Genomic DNA, 18,375 nt, shown 5'->3' with positions numbered 1-18,375 from the left:
GTTTTAAGCCATTACCTTCATTAATTTAGAAATTAAGAGCAATGTTGGGAAAGATTCTTCACTGAGTTCTGTAGCTAGAAAGGAAACAAGGAGAGTATGATTTGCTTAAGAAAAAAAATTTGGCTATCCAGTAAAATTCATAAAAAGTTAATGAACACATACAGAGAATTTTCCAGAAGTTCTGTGCTGTGCCAAAGAATATCAGGTGAAAAGGCAGTCTAGTTTGGGCAGCTGATGGCAAAGTTATGACATGTTCCAACATATACTGATATTCCAGATCCACGGGAGGAGAAATTCTTCTGTATGACTTCAAATGTTTCAGAACACTCAACGCCTATATTAAAATAAAACACTTTTGTCCAGTAAGAGTAACCCAATCCTAAACTGTCATAAAATCATCTAACACTATACCATCAAAAGTTTCCATTCCTGAGACCATCTTGTTTTCAGAAAGAAGATCAAAACCTTTTCTAGTATTCCCTTTAACGTTATTCATCTAAACTATAACGTATTACAATCATTAAAGGAATCCTATGAGCAGAAACCACTGGTGCCCTGTTGCTGGTAGGATGTTTTGTAAATGAGAGCTTGACAGTTGATTATCTGCTCTTCAAATAATTTGAGATATAATTCAAAATACTTGATTTCATTTTAAATATAGAGGCTACAGATCTAAATTAATTCTCTACACTCTTCTTTTTCTTATGTTTATATTTTCTATTAGGAAACTTTGTATAATCTTTTGAATTGATATATTTTCTTATATAATAAGTCTTATTAAAATATTAAAATATTTCTAAAATACTAATTTCTAAAATCAAATTAAAAAGTATAAAAGCCACTATGACCAAAATTCAGAAACAATGAAGAAGTTAATGAAAGTAATGAGACACAATTGAGTAGGTCTTGGACCTACTCATTAATACACAAATCTGACCTAACTCTCAGCTCCATGGCCTTTTTCACTTCCTACATGGCAAATGTTGCCTTAACTCTTCACAATTAGTTCTGTAGTGACTTCATACTCTTCAACAGCAGGAGAGGTTATTTAAATCACCTCAAAACAGCAAAAACAGGATGAAGATAAGTGATAAAATAGGAATGTCATGAAAATCTTTTCCCTTTTTTAAAGATTTGTAAAGATTTTTAAAAACCTAAAATAAACCACAGAGTTTAAAAGGAATTCAGTGGATAATCTGGAAAGGCCCTGAATAATGATATGATTTATGATCCAATTAAAAGCAGAAAGATGATTTTTACATCTTTGATATATTTGTTATACCTGATTAATATTAATATTGGTTATCTTTTCATCAGCTCGTTCTATAACTTTCAGGACAACTTCAATCATTTCATAGTCATAAGGATCCAACTGTATAAAAACAAAAATGTATCAAAACTTGATAAGACTTTGCCATGTTGAAGTTTCATTCAATTACAATCATCAGCACGGATTATAAATATAAAAACATCATTGCACTACAATGTTAAATTAATTACTCCCTTAAAAATGAGCTACAACCGGCCAGATGTGATGGCTCACGCCTGTAATCCTAGCACTTTGGGAAGCCGAGGCCGGCAGATCACGAGGTCAGGAGATTGAGACCATTCTGGCTAACACGGTGAAACCCCGTCTCTACTAAAAAATACAAAAAAAAATTAGCCAGGTATGGTGGCAGGCACCTGTTGACCCAGCTACTCAGGAGGCTGAGGCAGGAGAAGGGCGTGAACCCAGGAGCGTGAACCCAGGAGGCGCAGCTTGCAGTTAAACGAGATCGTGCCACTGCACTCCAGCCTGGGCAACAGAGTGAGACTCCGTCTCAAAAAATAAAAATAATAATAATAAAAATAAAAAAATAAAGAGCTACAATTTTCTCACCTCTAAAATTACCTGTGAGGATAAACATACATGCTAAAAAAGGTCTCAAAGGCTGTTTTTAAAAGCTGCACAAGGCAGTATTAATAAAGAAGGATGCTCTTGCCTGTAATTCCAGCACTTTGGGAGGCCAAGGCGGGTGGTCAAGAGTTCAAGACCAGCCTGGCCAATGCAGTGAAACCCCATCTCTACCAAAAATACAAAAATTAGCTGGGTGTGGTGGCATGCACCTGTAGTCCCAGCTACCTGGGAGGCTGAGGCAGGAGAATCGCTTGAACCTGGGAAGTGGAGGTTACAGTGAGCTGAGATCATGCCACTGGCTCTCCAGCCTGAACAAAAGAACCAGACTCTGTCTCAAAAATAAGAAGGAAGTTCTTAAGATACTAAAAACATAGAAAGGGTAGGGATATGGTCAAAATTTTATAAGATTTTGAAATTAAAGTTCCATTTCTTCCATTTACAATGGGATAAATTAGAACAGAAAGAAACTGATGCTTTTCTTAGAAATGACACGAGTAAAACTGTGGGCCTCCAAGCAAGTTTCTCAAAGGATTCTGTTTTAGCTCTAACTATATACTATAGTGCAAGAATTAATTGTGTGGCATATGTACATATACTAACATAAAAAGAAAGGATGTCAGGCTGGGTACAGTGGCTCATGCCTGTAATCCCAACACTTTGGGAGGCTAAGGCACACGGATCACCTGAGGTCAGGCATTTGAGACCAGCCTGGCCAACATGGTGAAATCCTATCTCTACTAAAAATACAAAAAGTAGCCAGCGTGGTGGTGCATGCCTGTAGTACCAACTACTCAGGAGGCAGAGGCAGGAGAATCGCTTGAACTCAGGAGGCAGAGGATGCAGTGAGCCAAGATCATGCCATTGCACTCCAGCCTGGACAACGGAGTGAGATTTCATCTCAAAAAAACAAAACAAAACAACAACAACAAAAAACAGTCTTCTCTTTGTTCTTTGTTTCTTTCTACCCACACACAATTACTTTTTCTCTTTTTATTTTATTTTTGAGACAGTCTCGCTCTGTCACCCAGGCTGGAGTGCAGTGGTGTAATAACAACTCACTGCAGCCTTGACTTCCTGGGCTCAAGTAATCCTTCCCGCTTCAGCTTCCCAAATAGCTGGGATTACAGGCACATACCATTAGGCCCACCTAATTTAAAAAAATTTTTTGTAGTGACAAGTTCTTACTATGTTCCTCAAGCTGGCCTATTTTTAAAATGCCAACAAAAGTCATGTGAAAAACAACACTGAACAAAGTGGGAAGATGAAATATTATACCTAGAAAATTTGAGCGATCTATGTAATTTTGGGCTGAATTACAAGCAAAATATAAAACTGAAATATTTATTTCAGGCTTAAAATCTTATTTCCAAGCTGGGCACAGTGGCTCATGCCTGTAATTCCAGCACTTTGGGAGGCCAAGGCAGGTGGATCACCTGAGGTCAGGAGTTCATGACAAGCCTGACCAACATGGTGAAACCGTATCACTCCTAAATACAAAAAATTAGCTGGATGTGGTGGCGCACGCCTGTAATCCCAGCTACTTGGGAGGCTGAGGCAGGAGAAGTCGGGAGGCAGAGTTTGCAGGGAGCCGAGACTGCGCCATTAGACTCCAGCCTGGACAACAAGAGCAAAACTCCATCTCAAAAAAAAAAAAATTTATTTCCCTGCCATTCACCTTCATTGCTCCATTAAACTACCCCCTGACCAAACATTCCAATTCTCAGATCAGAAGATCTCCTAAACAAATACTCAGCTATATACTATACCAGGTATAGTCCCTGTAGTTCCAGCTACTCAGGAAGCTGAAGCAAGAGGATCACCTGAGCCCAGGAGTTAGAGGCCAACCTGCGCAAAATAGCGAGACCCCCTTCTCTTAAAAAAAATAAAAAAATCAGACAAAAGTATAAAAACATGTATGAAGATATTAATTACAACCATTTATAATAATAAAATCTACCCAGCCAGGACAACATAGTGAGATTCATCTTCGCAAAAAATTTTTTAAAAATTAAAAAATTTTAAAAACAATTAAAAAAAAAATACTGCCATAAAATTATGGCGGCATGCACCTATAGTCCCAGCTACCTGGGAGGCTGAGGTACCAGTTGAGCCCAGGAAGTCAAGGCTGCCATGAGCCATGTTCACAACACTGCACTCCAGCCTAGGTGACAGTGAGACCCTATCTCAAAACAAAAACAAAAACAAAAAACAATTTAAATGTCTATCCACAAAAGGCTGGTTAAATACAGCATGTTTTATCCATATAATGGAATAATAGTTATGCATCTGTCAAAAATGATGTTTCACTAGGCCTGGTGGCTCACCTCTGTATTCCTAGTACTTCAGGAGGCCAAGGTGGGAGGATTGCTTGAGGCCAGTAGTTTGAAAACAGCCTGGACAACATGGTGAAATCCCGTCTCTACTAAAAATATAAAAATGAACCAGGCATGATGGTGCACACCTGTAATCCCAGCTACTTGGGAGGCTGAGGCTGGACTATCACTTGAGCCCAGGACATAGAGGCTGTAGTGAGGCACATTCATACCACTGCACTCCAGCCTGGGCAACAGAGCAAGACCTTGTCTCAAAAAAAAAAAGAAAAAAGACATTTCCGGCAGGATAGTGAAAAAGAAATTGTTTCTTTTGAGATAGATGTATATGTATTGACATATAATGACAATATGTTAAGTGAAAAAAGAGGGTCACAGAATAGTATATTTAGTGTAAGATAGTTACTACACCACATTATTAACATTTTTATCTCTAGGGATTGGGGTTATAGGAAAATTGCCTGTTCTGATTTATACATTTCTTTCTAGCTCATACAAATTCAAAGAATGTGTAAGGTTTTCAAAAATCTGGGGAAGAAAAGCTACTTCTATTTTGAAAAATGGGAAAATTATATTTAACTGTGTTAAAAATATAGAAATCAAGAGAATATTTCAAATTAAAAGTTGATAAAAATATAGACTTATACATCCAATTTGTTATTAACGTATCTAATTATTGAGGGTGGGAGGGATAACTGAGATGACCCAACTCATTTCACTGTGTGTCTACCTTATGTAGTATCCCACTAAGACTGATGACCAAATCTTTTGTGCTCGTCAGTAAAGGAACCATCTCAAGGGCTTTGGCCAGGAGTTTGGGATGCCGCTGCTTTGCAGAGTCCGTGCTTGCATCTCCCTGGCCTTGGCTGGCATTCGTGTTGTGGAGCAGTGTTTCAATGAAGAGCTGAAGAGCTGCATCGCAGTCCAACTGAAATGTGCTAAAAGAAGCATTCAATACATACCAATCTCCCTAACTGCAGGCATTTCCATGCAACGTATCTGACAAAACACCTGGGTACATGCTTCCATTGTCGAAATTTAACCTTGTCATTGTCCAGTCTCAAAATCAGATAAACTACCTGTCATCAAAGCTAATTATTGCCTTTTAAAAATCAGATATTAGGCCGCGCGCGGTGACTCACATCTGTAATCCCAGCACTTTGGGAGGCCGAGGTGAGCAGATCATGAGGTCAAGAGTTTGAGACCAGCCTGGCCAACATAGTGAAACCTCATCTCTACTAAAAATACAAATATTAGCCAGGCATGGTGGTGCACACCTGTAGTCCTAGCTACTTGGGAGGCTGAGGCAGGAGAATCGCTTGAACCTGGAAGGCAGAAGTGGTGAGAAAAGGTCGTGCCACTGTACTCCAGCCTGGGCAACAGAGCGAGACTCCATCTCAAAAAAAATAAAAAATAAAAAATAAATCCGATATTATTCCTGGTGGGTATGTAAACTGTTATAATATTGGAGAGATATCTGTAATAAAATTGAAAATATTTATGCTCTTTAGGATAACAATGCAACATTTACAAATTTCACCTAAGTAGAAAAGGATACGTTAGTAAGGACGTCCCCTGGAACAACTCTTTGTAATAATTAAAAGCTGAAAACAATTTATACCTATAAGTGCCTACACATCAAAACAGTAGAAAAAATTCGGCCGGGCGCGGTGGCTCAAGCCTGTAATCCCAGCACTTTGGGAGGCCGAGACGAGCGGATCACGAGGTCAGGAGATCAAGACCATCCTGGCTAACACGGTGAAACCCCGTTTCTACTAAAAAATACAAAAAACTAGCCGGGCGAGGTGGCAGGCGCCTGTAGTCCCAGCTACTCGGGAGGCTGAGGCAGGAGAATGGCGTAAACCCGGGAGGCGGAGCTTGCAGTGAGCTGAGATCCGGCCACTGCACTCCAGCCTGGGCGACAGAGCGAGACTCCGTCTCAAAAAAAAAAAAAAAAAAAAAAAAAAAATTCACAAACAACCTAACAATACATCTTAAAGAACTAGAAAAGGAAGAGCCAAACACAAAATTAGTAAAAGAAGCAATAAAGATCAGAGCAGAAATAAATGAAATTGAAACAAAAACAATACCAAGGATCAACAAAACAAAAAGTTGGATTTTTTTTGTTTTTTTGAGACAGGGTCTCATTCTGTTCTCCAGGCTGAAGTGCAGTGGCATGATCAAGGCTCACTGCAGTCTCAACCTCCTGGGCTCAAGCAATCCTCCCACCTCAACCTCTCAAGTAGCTGGAACTACAAGCATGCGCCACAATACTCAACGAATTTTTTTTAGTTTTGTAGAGATGGGGCTCTCACTCTGTCACTAAGGCTGGTCTCTATCTCCTGGCCTCAAGCAATCCTCCTGCCTTGGCCCCTCAAAGTGTTGCGATTATAGGCGTTAGCCACCATCCCCAGCCAAAAAGCTGTTTTTTAAAAAAAAGATTAAAAAAAAAAAAGCAGGCTGGCACGGTCTTCATGCCTGTAATCCCAGCACTTTGGGAGGCCAAGGCAGACAGATCATTTAAGGTCAGGAGTTGGGAGCCCAGCCTGACCAATATGGTGAAACCCCATCTCTACTAAAAATACAAAAATTGCCGGGCGCGGTGGCTCACGCCTGTAATCCCAGCACTTTGGGAGGCCAAGGCGGGCGGATCACAAGGTCAGGAGATCGAGACCACGGTGAAACCTCGTCTCTACTAAAAATACAAAAAATTAGCCGGGCGCGGTGGCGGGCGCCTGTAGTCCCAGCTACTCAGGAGGCTGAGGCAGGAGAATGGCGTGAACCCGGGAGGCGGAGCTTGCAGTGAGCCGAGATCGCGCCACTGCACTCCAGCCTGGGCGACAGAGCGAGACTCCGTCTCAAAAAAAAAATACAAAAATACAAAAATTAGGCCAGGCATCGTGGTTGACGCCTGTAATCCTAGCACTTTGGGAGGTCCAGACGGGTGGATTGCCTGAACTCAGAAGTTCAAGACCAGCCTGGACAACACGGTGAAACCCCATCTCTACTAAAATACAAAAAATTAACCCGGTGTGGTGGCGTGTGCCTGTAATCCCAGCTACTCAAGAGGCTGAGGCAGGAGAATCGCTTGAACCCAGGAGGTGGAAGTTGCAGTGAGACGACATTGCGCCACTGCACTCCAGCCTGGGTGACAGAGCAAGACTCCATCTCAAAAAAAAAACAAAAAAAGAATCTGGTTACTATAGACAAAATAACAATTGAAATGCCTTTTTAGACCCTATTAATAAGACAATGATAGTTTAATTTGCTATACAGAGTAACCAAAATAGCAATAAAAGGCTTAAGTACCACCATTTTCAAGTCACTCTCTGATATTCTAAAGGTTATCTAAATTTATTCAGGTAGACTGCCTGAGGCAGAGGTGTCACTATCATATGAATACAAATCATCAATGCCACATAAGTAGAATAATTATGAAATGAACTTGACATTGTAGCTATTTAAATTTCAAAAAAGTATCCTGCACCATAAAACATCACAGAAGAATCTAGCAGAAGTCCAAATTAATAAAAAAAGGTAAGATGTGCGTATCCTATTCTGGATTTATAGCACTCTAAACTGAAGAATGACATAGTTTTGTTACTTCAAACTACTCTTTAAGTCAGTGCTCCTTCAAGCTATGGGCAGTCTATAGTCCTTGACTTGCAGGTACAGGATGGTGACAGCCACGGTCTTTCCCCACTGTCCACAGAGACAAAGAACTAGATGCCTGCCTGGTGCAGGATATGTACCAAGCAGTTTCATTCTCAATAACTCAGATTTAATAACTCAGATTCCATTCATCTGTTACAAATCAGATGGGGGTTATAGCACCCATAAGATTTTAGAAGCAGTCATTAATAATTTGACCTTGAGCAGGTCATGTACTATGGGTTTGTTTTCTCATATATCGACTGGCAACATATGCAATAAGAACTGTAAAAATTAAATGAGGTGACATATCTGAAAGCATTCTGAAACCAGAAAACAAGTCCTTCTATTTACTAGATAGAAACATCTGAGTTATAAATTACATATCATTTATCCCTACTCATCAAAGTAAGCTGAATCTATAAATAACACATTTTATCTTAGTTCTAAAAATTCTTGTTCAGGCGCAGTGGCTCACCCCTATAATCCCAGTACTTTGGGAGGCTGAGGTGGGTGGATCACTTGAGGTCAGGAGTTCGACAACAGCCTGGCCAACATGGTGAAACCCCGTCTCTACTAAAAATATAAAAATTAGCCAGGCGCAGTGGTGTACACCTGTAATCCCAGCTACTTGGGAGGCTGAGGCCAGAGAATCACTTAAAGGTGGAGGTTGCAGTGAGCTGAGATTGCGCCACTGCATTCCAGCCTGGGTGACAGAGCGAGACTCCGTATCAAATAAATAAGTTAATTAAATAAAAATAAGAATTTTTATAAATATTTCAATAGGAAATTAGAAATTCTCCCTAAATCAAACTTTTCATTAATTTTTAAGATTACTTTGCTCCCTAGCTAATCTGATTTAGAAGTTTATTACTCAGAAGAATATTCTCCAACTTTTCTGATCATAGGAATCATCTGAGCTCCTATTAGAGACCAGCAATTCCGAGGCCCCGGTCCAGACCCACTGAGTCAGAACTGCAGAGAGACCCAGAAACCTGCATGTGAAAGTTAGTGCCCTAGACGATGCTTAACAGGAGACAAGTTTGGGAAACACTAAATGGTGAATTTAAATGGTGATATCATAAGAGACTCTAATCTGACTTCATATTTACTCAGTTTTGGAATGAGCAAAAGAAAATATCAGAGGTCTATGGACCTTGTAAAATAATCATCGTTATTACTGTGTTCTTGCAATAAGGATTACCATTTTGTTAACAGCAAAAATACCATTAATGTTTAAAGAATTACCTGCAATATTCCAGAATGAGGCTTGTGTCCATATCTATATTCTCCACAAGAGCTTTAATGAGGTCTTTCTTGGTGAGAAAATGTTGCCTGAAAACTGGTTGAAAAGAAATCTAGAAATAAAAAGAACAAAACAAACCAAAAAAATCCTCTACACTGAAATGTATCAGAGTAAGGGCAACATGATGACTTGCCTTCTTACTATCCTTTTTAAAAAGAAACATTTGTCTATAGCTCCTCCAACTTCACACTACCCAACCCAGCCATCATTCTGAGATTTCAGGTGTACTTGGGTCTGAAACTCCTTAGTCATCCTAACCATTGCCTCTTCATCTGAAAAGTTTGATTGTTAATGTCAACAGAACACCAGTTCCATTACTGCAGAAGAATTAAGCTTCAAAACATAGCATTTCTGTACTGGTTACCTTCCTGATAAGTCAACTGTTTGCAAGTAAAATGTCTTATATTTTTGGTAAAGAAAACAGGGTTTTGGCTAATGCCTATAATCCCAGCACTGGAGGTGGAGGCGGGTGGATCACTTGAGGTCAGGAGTTCGAGACCAGCCTGGCCAACATGGAAACTCTGTCTCTACAAAAAATACAAAACAATTAGCTGGGTATGGTGGTGCATGCCTGTAGTCCCAGCTACTCAGGAGGCTAAGTTGGGAGGATCACTTGGGCCCTAGAGGTCAAGGCTGCAGTGAGCCATGATAATGCCACTGCACTCCAGCCTGGGTGACAGAGTGAGATTCTGTCTCAAAAAAAAAAAAAAAAAGAAAGAAAAGAAAAAGAAAACTGGGTTTTGCTTGTCTGTTCTTTTTTTTTTTTTTTGGAGACAGAGTCTCACTGTTGCCCAGGCTGGAGTGCAGTGGCACGATCTCGGCTCACTGCAACAACCGCCTCCTGGGTTCATGCCATTCTCCTGTCAGCCTCCCGAGTAGCTGGGATTACAGGCACCCGCCACCACGCCCAGCTAATTTTTTTTTTTTGTATTTTTAGTAGAGACAGGGTTTCACCATGTTGGCCAGGATGGTCTCAATCTCCTGACCTCGTGATCTGCCTGCCTTGGCCTCCCAAAATGCTGGGATTACAGGCATGAGCCACCGCACCCGCCCTGCCTGTCCTTTCACAGTGTCAAAAATAAAGGCCAAGGCTGGGCGCGGTGGCTCACACTTGTAATCCTAGCACTTTGGGAGGCCGAGGTGGGCGGATCACGAGGTCAAGAGATGGAGACCATCCTGGCCAACATGGTGAAACCCTGTCTCTACTAAAATACAAAAAATTAGATGGGCGTGGTGGTGCGTGCCCGTAGTCCCAGCTACTCAGGAGGCTAAGGCAGGGGAATTACTTGAACCCGGGAGGTGGATGTTGCAGTGAGCTGAGATCACACCACTGCACTCCAGCCTGGCAAAAGAGCAAGACTCCGTCTCAAAAAAATAAATAAAAAAAGAAAAAAAGAAAGGCCATTTACTTTCCCCCTTCTGGGAGTTCTTAAAGCATGGTATAGCTGCTTTACCATGTATATAATATTAAAATATACATTTTAATATTATCTTTAAATAACAGCAGCAGAAAACAAAAGTATGAGGCTAAAGGCTAGGCCCGAAATAGCATAAATGTCAATTGATACTAGATATATACCTATAAATGAGAAAGTTAAGCAGCTGAAAATGTCAGGCCCCTTTTAATTTTCTTAAAAATACAGAAAAAAGGAAATGAGGCAAAAAGTTGCTTATTTCTTTGAAAGCACCTATGTGTGTACTTAATAAAATGTATGAGGCAGTACACATACACTGTCTTCCCAAAAGTAAAGGACAAGATCTTTGTTTTAAATTTTCCAAGTGGGTAATTATCAGAATTGATGACAGCAGTACAAAGAATACTCACACCAAGTTTACCAAGACGAATGCCCCACTGGGCATCAGTACTGAGTTCATGGAACTTAAGCCCCATTTCTATGTCCTGATAGAGACTTGCCAGCTCAGAGCCCACCAGAGATATTGCCTAAAAAATTAAAATAGAATTAAAGTTCAATCATAAGTAGAATATATTCTTAAAACACCTTTTAGATGAAACCCAACAACAAAAATCATAACTTTCTTTGTGATAACCATGTAGAATATTACATATTATTTTGTACACAGTCGTTACTTCTTATGTAATATTTAGGTAATTCAGCTTTTCGTATAATGCTATACATTTAGCCTGGCTTTCCTTTATAATAAAAGGCCAAATTTTAGTTATCTTGCAAGAAAATCCCCATAAAAGGCAAATTTTAATACAATATCTAAGAGAAGTTTTCTATCTATTAAACTTATCCTACAAAAATAAACTGATTCATGGGTCTAGGGTTTCAACTAAACCAAAATAAGATTTGAGGTTCTAAGGGTGTACACAGATTTTAAGAAATTAAAAAACCATAATTCTTGGGGTTGAACAATGCTTATAACTTGCATATACAGGCAACAGTATGTCACCAGTCAAGCAGAAGTTGGTAGGAATCACAAGTTAGCTCAACATTTATTCTACTAAATCTTTACAACCAGGTGGCAAAGCCAACTTCATTTCTCCCCTCAAATCCTGAATACTTCAAGAATTGAAGATGTGCTTCGTTAGGGCATACCAAGATTTTGTCGTAATTCTGCCATGCTTTATCTATGAGCTTCCAGAGATTTTCAAACACATCTTTTTGAGGTAAGAGAGTGCAGTAACCCAACGCCAGGTCAAGATCTACCAAGCGACAATTAAATACCTATGGGAAGAAAGCAGCAAAAGAAGCAAATTCTTCACAATCAAAACAGAATTAACTTTGTTTACAAAGGGCAGAAATACAAATAGGAAGAACTTTAATTTATAATTAAAAAAACTTTTTAAAGAAAAAAACAGAATTAAGTGTCTTGAGGTTTATCACTAAATTGAATTATATACACTATGAAAGAACAAGTATTTCATGAAAAGTTATAGTAAAATAGTTCTAATATGTTTGCTTGTGTTTAATGTCCTTTATCACTATCCAAAGAGTAAGGAAAGCAACTACAAGTTCTATAGGGCACTGAAATATTTAGGGGTAAAGAGCCATAAGGTATGTAACTTATTCCTAAATAGAAAAAATACATACAAAATATCAAATGATTTTATATATAAACAGAAAAAGAGAGAAAGAGAGAGCATGCCAGAAAATGATAAAGCAATAAAGGGTATACCAGAGATCTTTGTACTATTCTTAAAATTTTTCTGAAACTTTGAAATTATCTCCAAACAAAAAATTTTGGGCCAGGTGTGGTGGTTCATGCCTGTAATCCCAGCACTTTGGGAGGCTGAGGCGGGTGGATCACGAGGTCAGGAGATCGAGACCATCTTGGTCAACACGGTGAAACCCCGTCTCTACTAAAAATACAAAAAATTAGCCAGGCATGGTGGCAGGCGCCTGTACTAGGGAGGCTGAGGCAGGAGAACGGCATGAACCCAGGAGGCGTAGCTTGCAGTGAGCCAAGATCGTGCCACTTCATTCCAGCCTGGACAAGAGTGCGAGATTCTATTTCAAAAAAAAAAAAAAAATTTTGGGGACCTGGGCACAATATCATGCCTGTACTTCCAGCATTTCAGGAGACCAAGGTGGAAGGATTGTTTGAGGCCAAGAGTCCAAGACCAGTCTGGGCAACACAGTGAGACCTCTCTCTACAAAAACTTCAAAAATTAGCCAGGCATGGGGCGCACCAGCAGCCCCAGATACACAGGAGGCTGAGCAGCAGGAGGGCTGCTTGAGCTCATGGGTTCAAGGCTGCAGTAAGCTATGATGGTGCCTCTGCACTGCAGCCTAGACAGAGTGAGACCCTGTCTCCAAAAAAATACCAAAATTTTTTTAAAGAAGTAATCTGACAAATGAAAATTAAATGCCTGATGCAACTATATTTTCATCAAAAGTCTATTCGAATCTTTTAAAAAATAAAGGGTAATGGAAAATTAGGATTTCTGGAATAGAAGTAAGTAAAAGGATCATTGGAATGCTTTAATCTGTAAAATAAATAACTACAGAGTGGGGCACAGTTGCTCATGCCTGTAATCTCAGTAACTCGGGAGCCTGAGGCAGGAGGATCGCTTGGGCCCAGAAGTTCAAGGCTGCAGCAAGCTATGATCATACTACTGCACTCCAGCCTGGGTGACAGAGAAAAACCTCATCTCTAAAAAATAAATAAATATAAATATAAGTAACTAAAATCAGGAGATGACAGTGGACAAGACGGACTACTATTTCATAAAAGCTCCATAGCATGTCAATTACCATAATAAAAATACAACTGATTAGCTATAATATAGTTTCTTGAAGTTTTTGAATAGTAAAACACTACTGTACTGAATCATAAACTATTGAGTCATATGCAGTTAACCAAGGTAAAAGGCAAAAAAACCCAAAATTTTTACCAAGAACAAATACTTACTTTGTGCAGTAGTGTTGTAGCATTTTCCCTGATAAATATAACAGCTTTTTCTTTCAATTCCATAACAACATGCCTTGATTTAACTAATGCAGTCTCTCCAAATAACTTTCAGAAAAGAACAAAAAAATATTTAGGTCTAGTTCTAGGTATCATTCTGAAAATTTTTTCAAATATTAAGGAACTTTGAAAATTCATCATTATATCCAAAAAGTATCAGAATTTAACCTACAGTGATAGAAAGTTGTGTCTGGGGGTGGGGGATTGACTGGGAGGGAGCAAAGAGGAAGCATTAAAAATACCCTAAGTCTTCACTGTGGTGTTGGTGACAAGGTGAATACATTGGTTGATACACTTAAAACATGCATTTTAATTTTGAAAACTATACCTCAATACAGTTCATTAAAAAAGAACCAGCATGTAATACGTATCAACATAGTAGAAATGAAGACAACTCCCTCTGAGGCCCAGCTTCATAAACAAGTTATCAACAGTTAGTCTTCTAGAATCTCTTCAATGATGCTCAGTGATACTCTCAGAAGTAATTACAATAATTTGGCCATTTAGGTGATAACAAAATTAACAGCAGATATTTTGAGCAAATGTGGTATAGTGGAAACTGCACTGAACTTAGTGTGAAGACTTACTACTACAGTATAAAACCTTGTGTAACTTATTCCACCTCCCTGAATCTGAGTTTACACATTTGTAAACCGGAAACTCCAGGGCTATTGTAAAGAATGAGTATGAAAATGTGTGCAGGCACCTTATTTCCACACCAGAATCTTAAGAGATGCTCAACAAATATTCTTAAATCTGATGAATTATCAATTTCCTTGCTACAAAGACAGTAGAAAAACGTGGACTCCAAATTCCTTTGTTAGTGCTTTTACATCTATATTCACCCCAAGTCAAAGTATTTGTTCTTGAAGCTCTACCTTTTCACTCAAACTGGCATTCATGAAGTTTGACACAGAGTGCTGAAGACAGGTACCAAATGAACCAACCACAAATCTTAGGGCCAGCTCCCACTGGCTAGATTCCTGAAGATTCTGAAGCAGGGCAGAGATGGAATTTATAACAGGTAAAACAAGGCCATCTCCTGCAGAGTGATAAAGTATTTTAATATTTAGATTTTTTAAACAAAGAAAGATCCTACTATTGAAAACTGTTTTCAGGGACAGCCTACTTCTTCAATACAGGTAACAGTCACAGAGTTTGTTCTCAAAGTTAGTTAACATGAGGCTTGACTTAAACCAGAAAATAACTAAGTTCACTAGTTAATGAGATACTTTGATTGTAACTTGCCTATTTTAATTGAGATGTTTAAATTTTTAGCTGAAGAAAAATCATTTCTCTATTTGAAAGATAAAAATTTATAAACAAATTCATAGAAGTTAACACTATGAGCCAAATCACATAATCTACTGAACTTTTAGACAAATAACAATGTAAAAAAAACTAAACAATTACATTAAGGATATTAAATCACATTCATATTTAGAATTTCAAGAAATTTCTAGAACTACGATTTTTTGTTTTTTAGAGATAGGGTCTTCTGCTGCCCAGGCTGGAGTACAGTAGTGCCATCATAGCTCACTGCAGCCTTGACATCCTGGGCTCAAGAGATCCTCCCACCTCAGCCTCCCAAGTAACCAGGACCACAGGAGCACACCACCATATCTTTCTATTAAGAAATCTTGAAGCCGGACATGGTGGCTCCCGCCTGTAATCCCAGCACTTTGGGAGGCTGAGGTGGATCACCTGAGGTCAGGAATTTACCTGAGGTCAGGCAGGGTGGATCACCTGAGGTCAGGAGTTCAAGACCAGGCTGGCCAACATGGTGAAACCCTGTCTCTACTAAAAATACAAAATAATTAGCACACGACTGTAATCCCAGCAACTTGAGAGGCCGAGGCAGGACAACTGTTGAACCCGGGAGGTAGAGAGGTTGCAGCAGTGAGCCGCAATCGTCGTGCCATTGCACTCCTGGGCAACAGATCAAGACTCTGTCTCAAAAAAAAAAAAAAAAAAAAAAAAAAAAGGGAAGAAATCTTAATAGAATGCTATATATTTTGATGCCAAATACCTTCATTAAGGGAGCAGTATGGCAAACTAGTAGACTCCAAGGGATATCTCTTGCTTTCTACAAAAGATAATAAAACGTTAAATAATACTAAATAGATGGCCACACCAAAAGCCCAGACTTCATCACTATGCAATATATCCAGGTAACAAAATAACACTTGGACCCCTTAAATTTATACAACTAATAAATACATAAATAACACTAAAGAAAATAACCCTCACACAGCACATACACTCACAGATGTGTAAATATTTCACGATTATAAAAAAGTTCTAAAGCAAACTGCTGCTTTAAAAATAAATAAATACACACAGGAAAATGCACAGGTAAGTGTATAACCTGATAAATGTCCACAGCCTGAAGGAGCAGCATCCAGATCAAGAAACAGAATATCAGCCGGGCACAGTGGCTCACGCCTGTAATCACAGCACTTTTGAAGGCTGAGGTGGGCAGATCACTCGAGGTCAGGAGTTTGAGACCAGCCTGGCCAACATGGTGAAACCCCATCTCTACTAAAAATACAAAATTAGCCGGGTGTGGTGGCATGAGCCTATAATTCCAGCTACTCAGGAGGCTGAGGCATGAGAATTGCTTAAACTGAGGAGGCAGAGGTGCAGTGAGCCAACATCATGCCACTGCACTCCAGCCTGAGTGACAGAGCAGGACTCCGTCTCCAAAAAAAACCAAAACGAAAAAACAAAACAAGAAACAAAACACGGCCAGCTCCCCAGTCCCCTCCTTCCCCTTTCCCACCCCCAAGGGTAACCACTGCCCTGACTTCAAACAGCACCAGCTTAGTCCTAGCCTGTGTTTGAACTTTACATAAATGAAACCACACAGTATTTATTCTTTTGTATCTGCTTCTTTAGCTCTACATTATGCCTATAAGGTTCACCCACATTACTGTGTGTAGTTCTAGCTTCAAACCTCTAGTTTAAATTTACATAAGGCAGAAATATACAGAAAATAATGACACAAATAAGATTTACCAGTTAGAGGCACAAGAGATGAAATCAGTTCATAAATCACCGGAAGCACCATCTGTGACTCAAGAACAATTCCATCTTCACTGAAGAAGTCACTGTAAGACCACTCTTCATATGGATCTTTATGTGTCCCAAAAGCAGCCTAGGTACCAAATCATACAAAAAAGAGAGGAGTCAGTACGCTGCACAACACAGGTAACCATCTTCAGCAAGCAGAATCAGATCTATTAGAGCCAAACAATTTATTTTATTTTATTTATTTATTTTTTTGAGTCAGAGTCTCACTGTGTGGCCCTGGCTGGAGTGCAAAGGTATGATCTCGGCTCACTGCAACCTCTGCCTCCCAGGTTCAAACGATTCTTGTGCTTCAGCCTTCCGAGAAGCTGGAATTACAGGCTTGCACCACCACGCCTGGCTAGTTTTTGTATTTTCAGTAGGGATGGGGTTTCACCATGTTGGCTAGGCTGGTCTTGAACTCCTGACCTCAAGTGATCCACCCACCTTGGCCTCACAAAGTGTTGTGATTACAGGCATAAGCCACCACACCGGTCCTTTATTTTAATTTTTAAACTTATAAGAGATGAGGTCTCACTGTGTTGCCCAGGTTGGTCTTGAACTCCTGGGCTCAAATAATCCCTCCACCTTGGCCTCCCAAAGTACTGGGATTATAAGGCGTCAGCCATCACATCTGGCCTAGAGTCAAACAGCATGGGTGGCCAAATACTACCACACATATTGTGTTTCTTCTGGTCTATGGCTTATAGAAATTTCAATGTAAGTTAAACTCTAACAGACGGACAATGTCGAGGGAGGCCTTGCTGGAGGCCCAATGTTTTGAAAGCTGGTGCAAATTAAAGCCAATTAAGTGACTGGAACAGAGAAGTAGCCTCACGCCCTTATGTTGTTTTCCAGTCTAGGGTAAGAAAATATAAGAGATGGATTCAGTATTTTCATAAACTTTGCAAATGATTAAAAAACGGGCCAGGTGCAGTGTGGCTCATGCCTGTAATCCCAGCACTTTGAGAGGCTGAGGTGGGGGAATCAGTTGAGCCCAGGAATTGAAGACCAGCCTAGGCAACATGGTAAGACCCTGTCTCTACAAAAAAAAACCTTTTTTAAAATTAGTCAGATGTGGTGGCACACACTTGTAGTCCCAGCTACTCAGGAGGCTGAGGTGGGAGGACTGCTTAAACCCAGTTCGAGGCTTCAGTAAGCCTTGATCATGCCACTGCACTCCAGCCTGGGTGACAGAGTAAAACCCTGTCTCAAAAAAAACAAAAAACAAACAAACAAACAAAAAAAAACAGTGCATCATGGGTTGCCCGGGATTTAAGGAAAAAACTCAAAAGTAACTTACTTTCATGAGGATTCCACAGTCATCCATTTGGCACTGTCTAGAAAGTTCTACAGCCATTAAAGTATGTTTACACAGTTCTAAAGCATCTAGTAAAAAATCTGAAACAAAATGGAGAAAAATCATTAAATTCATATTTCATGTATTTAGGACAATGAAAACAACCTTTTTATAATTACCATTTAAAATTCTAAGGAAAGCCGCAATGCAGATAGAAAGGTTCCATATAGTTTTGACTACCTTAAAAAGTTAAACCTTTTTCTCAAGGTTGGCTTGAAAATAAGATCAGATATGGGAGGCAAGGAATTTCATAATCCTACGAAAGTGAGTAATGTCAACAGTCAGAAATATTTTGACTGAAACAGTTAATATTTTGAATGCTTCCAAA

General features: G+C 39.5%; 1 protein-coding gene across 1 annotated transcript in view; it reads right to left on the bottom strand.

Moving 5' to 3' along the window:
• KNTC1 (kinetochore associated 1) overlaps nt 1-18,375 on the bottom strand; it is a 101,729-nt gene that overhangs the window by 23,866 nt on the left and 59,488 nt on the right. Inside the window, exons 37-48 of the mRNA XM_050748220.1 lie at nt 17,991-18,088; nt 16,637-16,775; nt 15,648-15,704; nt 14,497-14,660; nt 13,562-13,666; nt 11,746-11,874; nt 11,010-11,126; nt 9,127-9,236; nt 4,958-5,165; nt 1,283-1,372; nt 163-334; nt 16-74 (exon numbers count right to left, since the gene is read on the bottom strand). Coding sequence (XP_050604177.1) covers nt 16-74; nt 163-334; nt 1,283-1,372; nt 4,958-5,165; nt 9,127-9,236; nt 11,010-11,126; nt 11,746-11,874; nt 13,562-13,666; nt 14,497-14,660; nt 15,648-15,704; nt 16,637-16,775; nt 17,991-18,088 — 1,448 coding nt within the window. The remainder of the gene's footprint in view (nt 1-15; nt 75-162; nt 335-1,282; nt 1,373-4,957; nt 5,166-9,126; nt 9,237-11,009; nt 11,127-11,745; nt 11,875-13,561; nt 13,667-14,496; nt 14,661-15,647; nt 15,705-16,636; nt 16,776-17,990; nt 18,089-18,375) is intronic.

This window comes from Macaca thibetana, chromosome 11 (assembly GCF_024542745.1).
Source record: "Macaca thibetana thibetana isolate TM-01 chromosome 11, ASM2454274v1, whole genome shotgun sequence".
Classification (NCBI taxonomy): Eukaryota; Metazoa; Chordata; class Mammalia; order Primates; family Cercopithecidae; genus Macaca; species Macaca thibetana.
The sequence above is the reverse complement of the archived record's forward strand: the minus strand, read 5'-3'. Positions and strand labels throughout refer to the sequence as shown.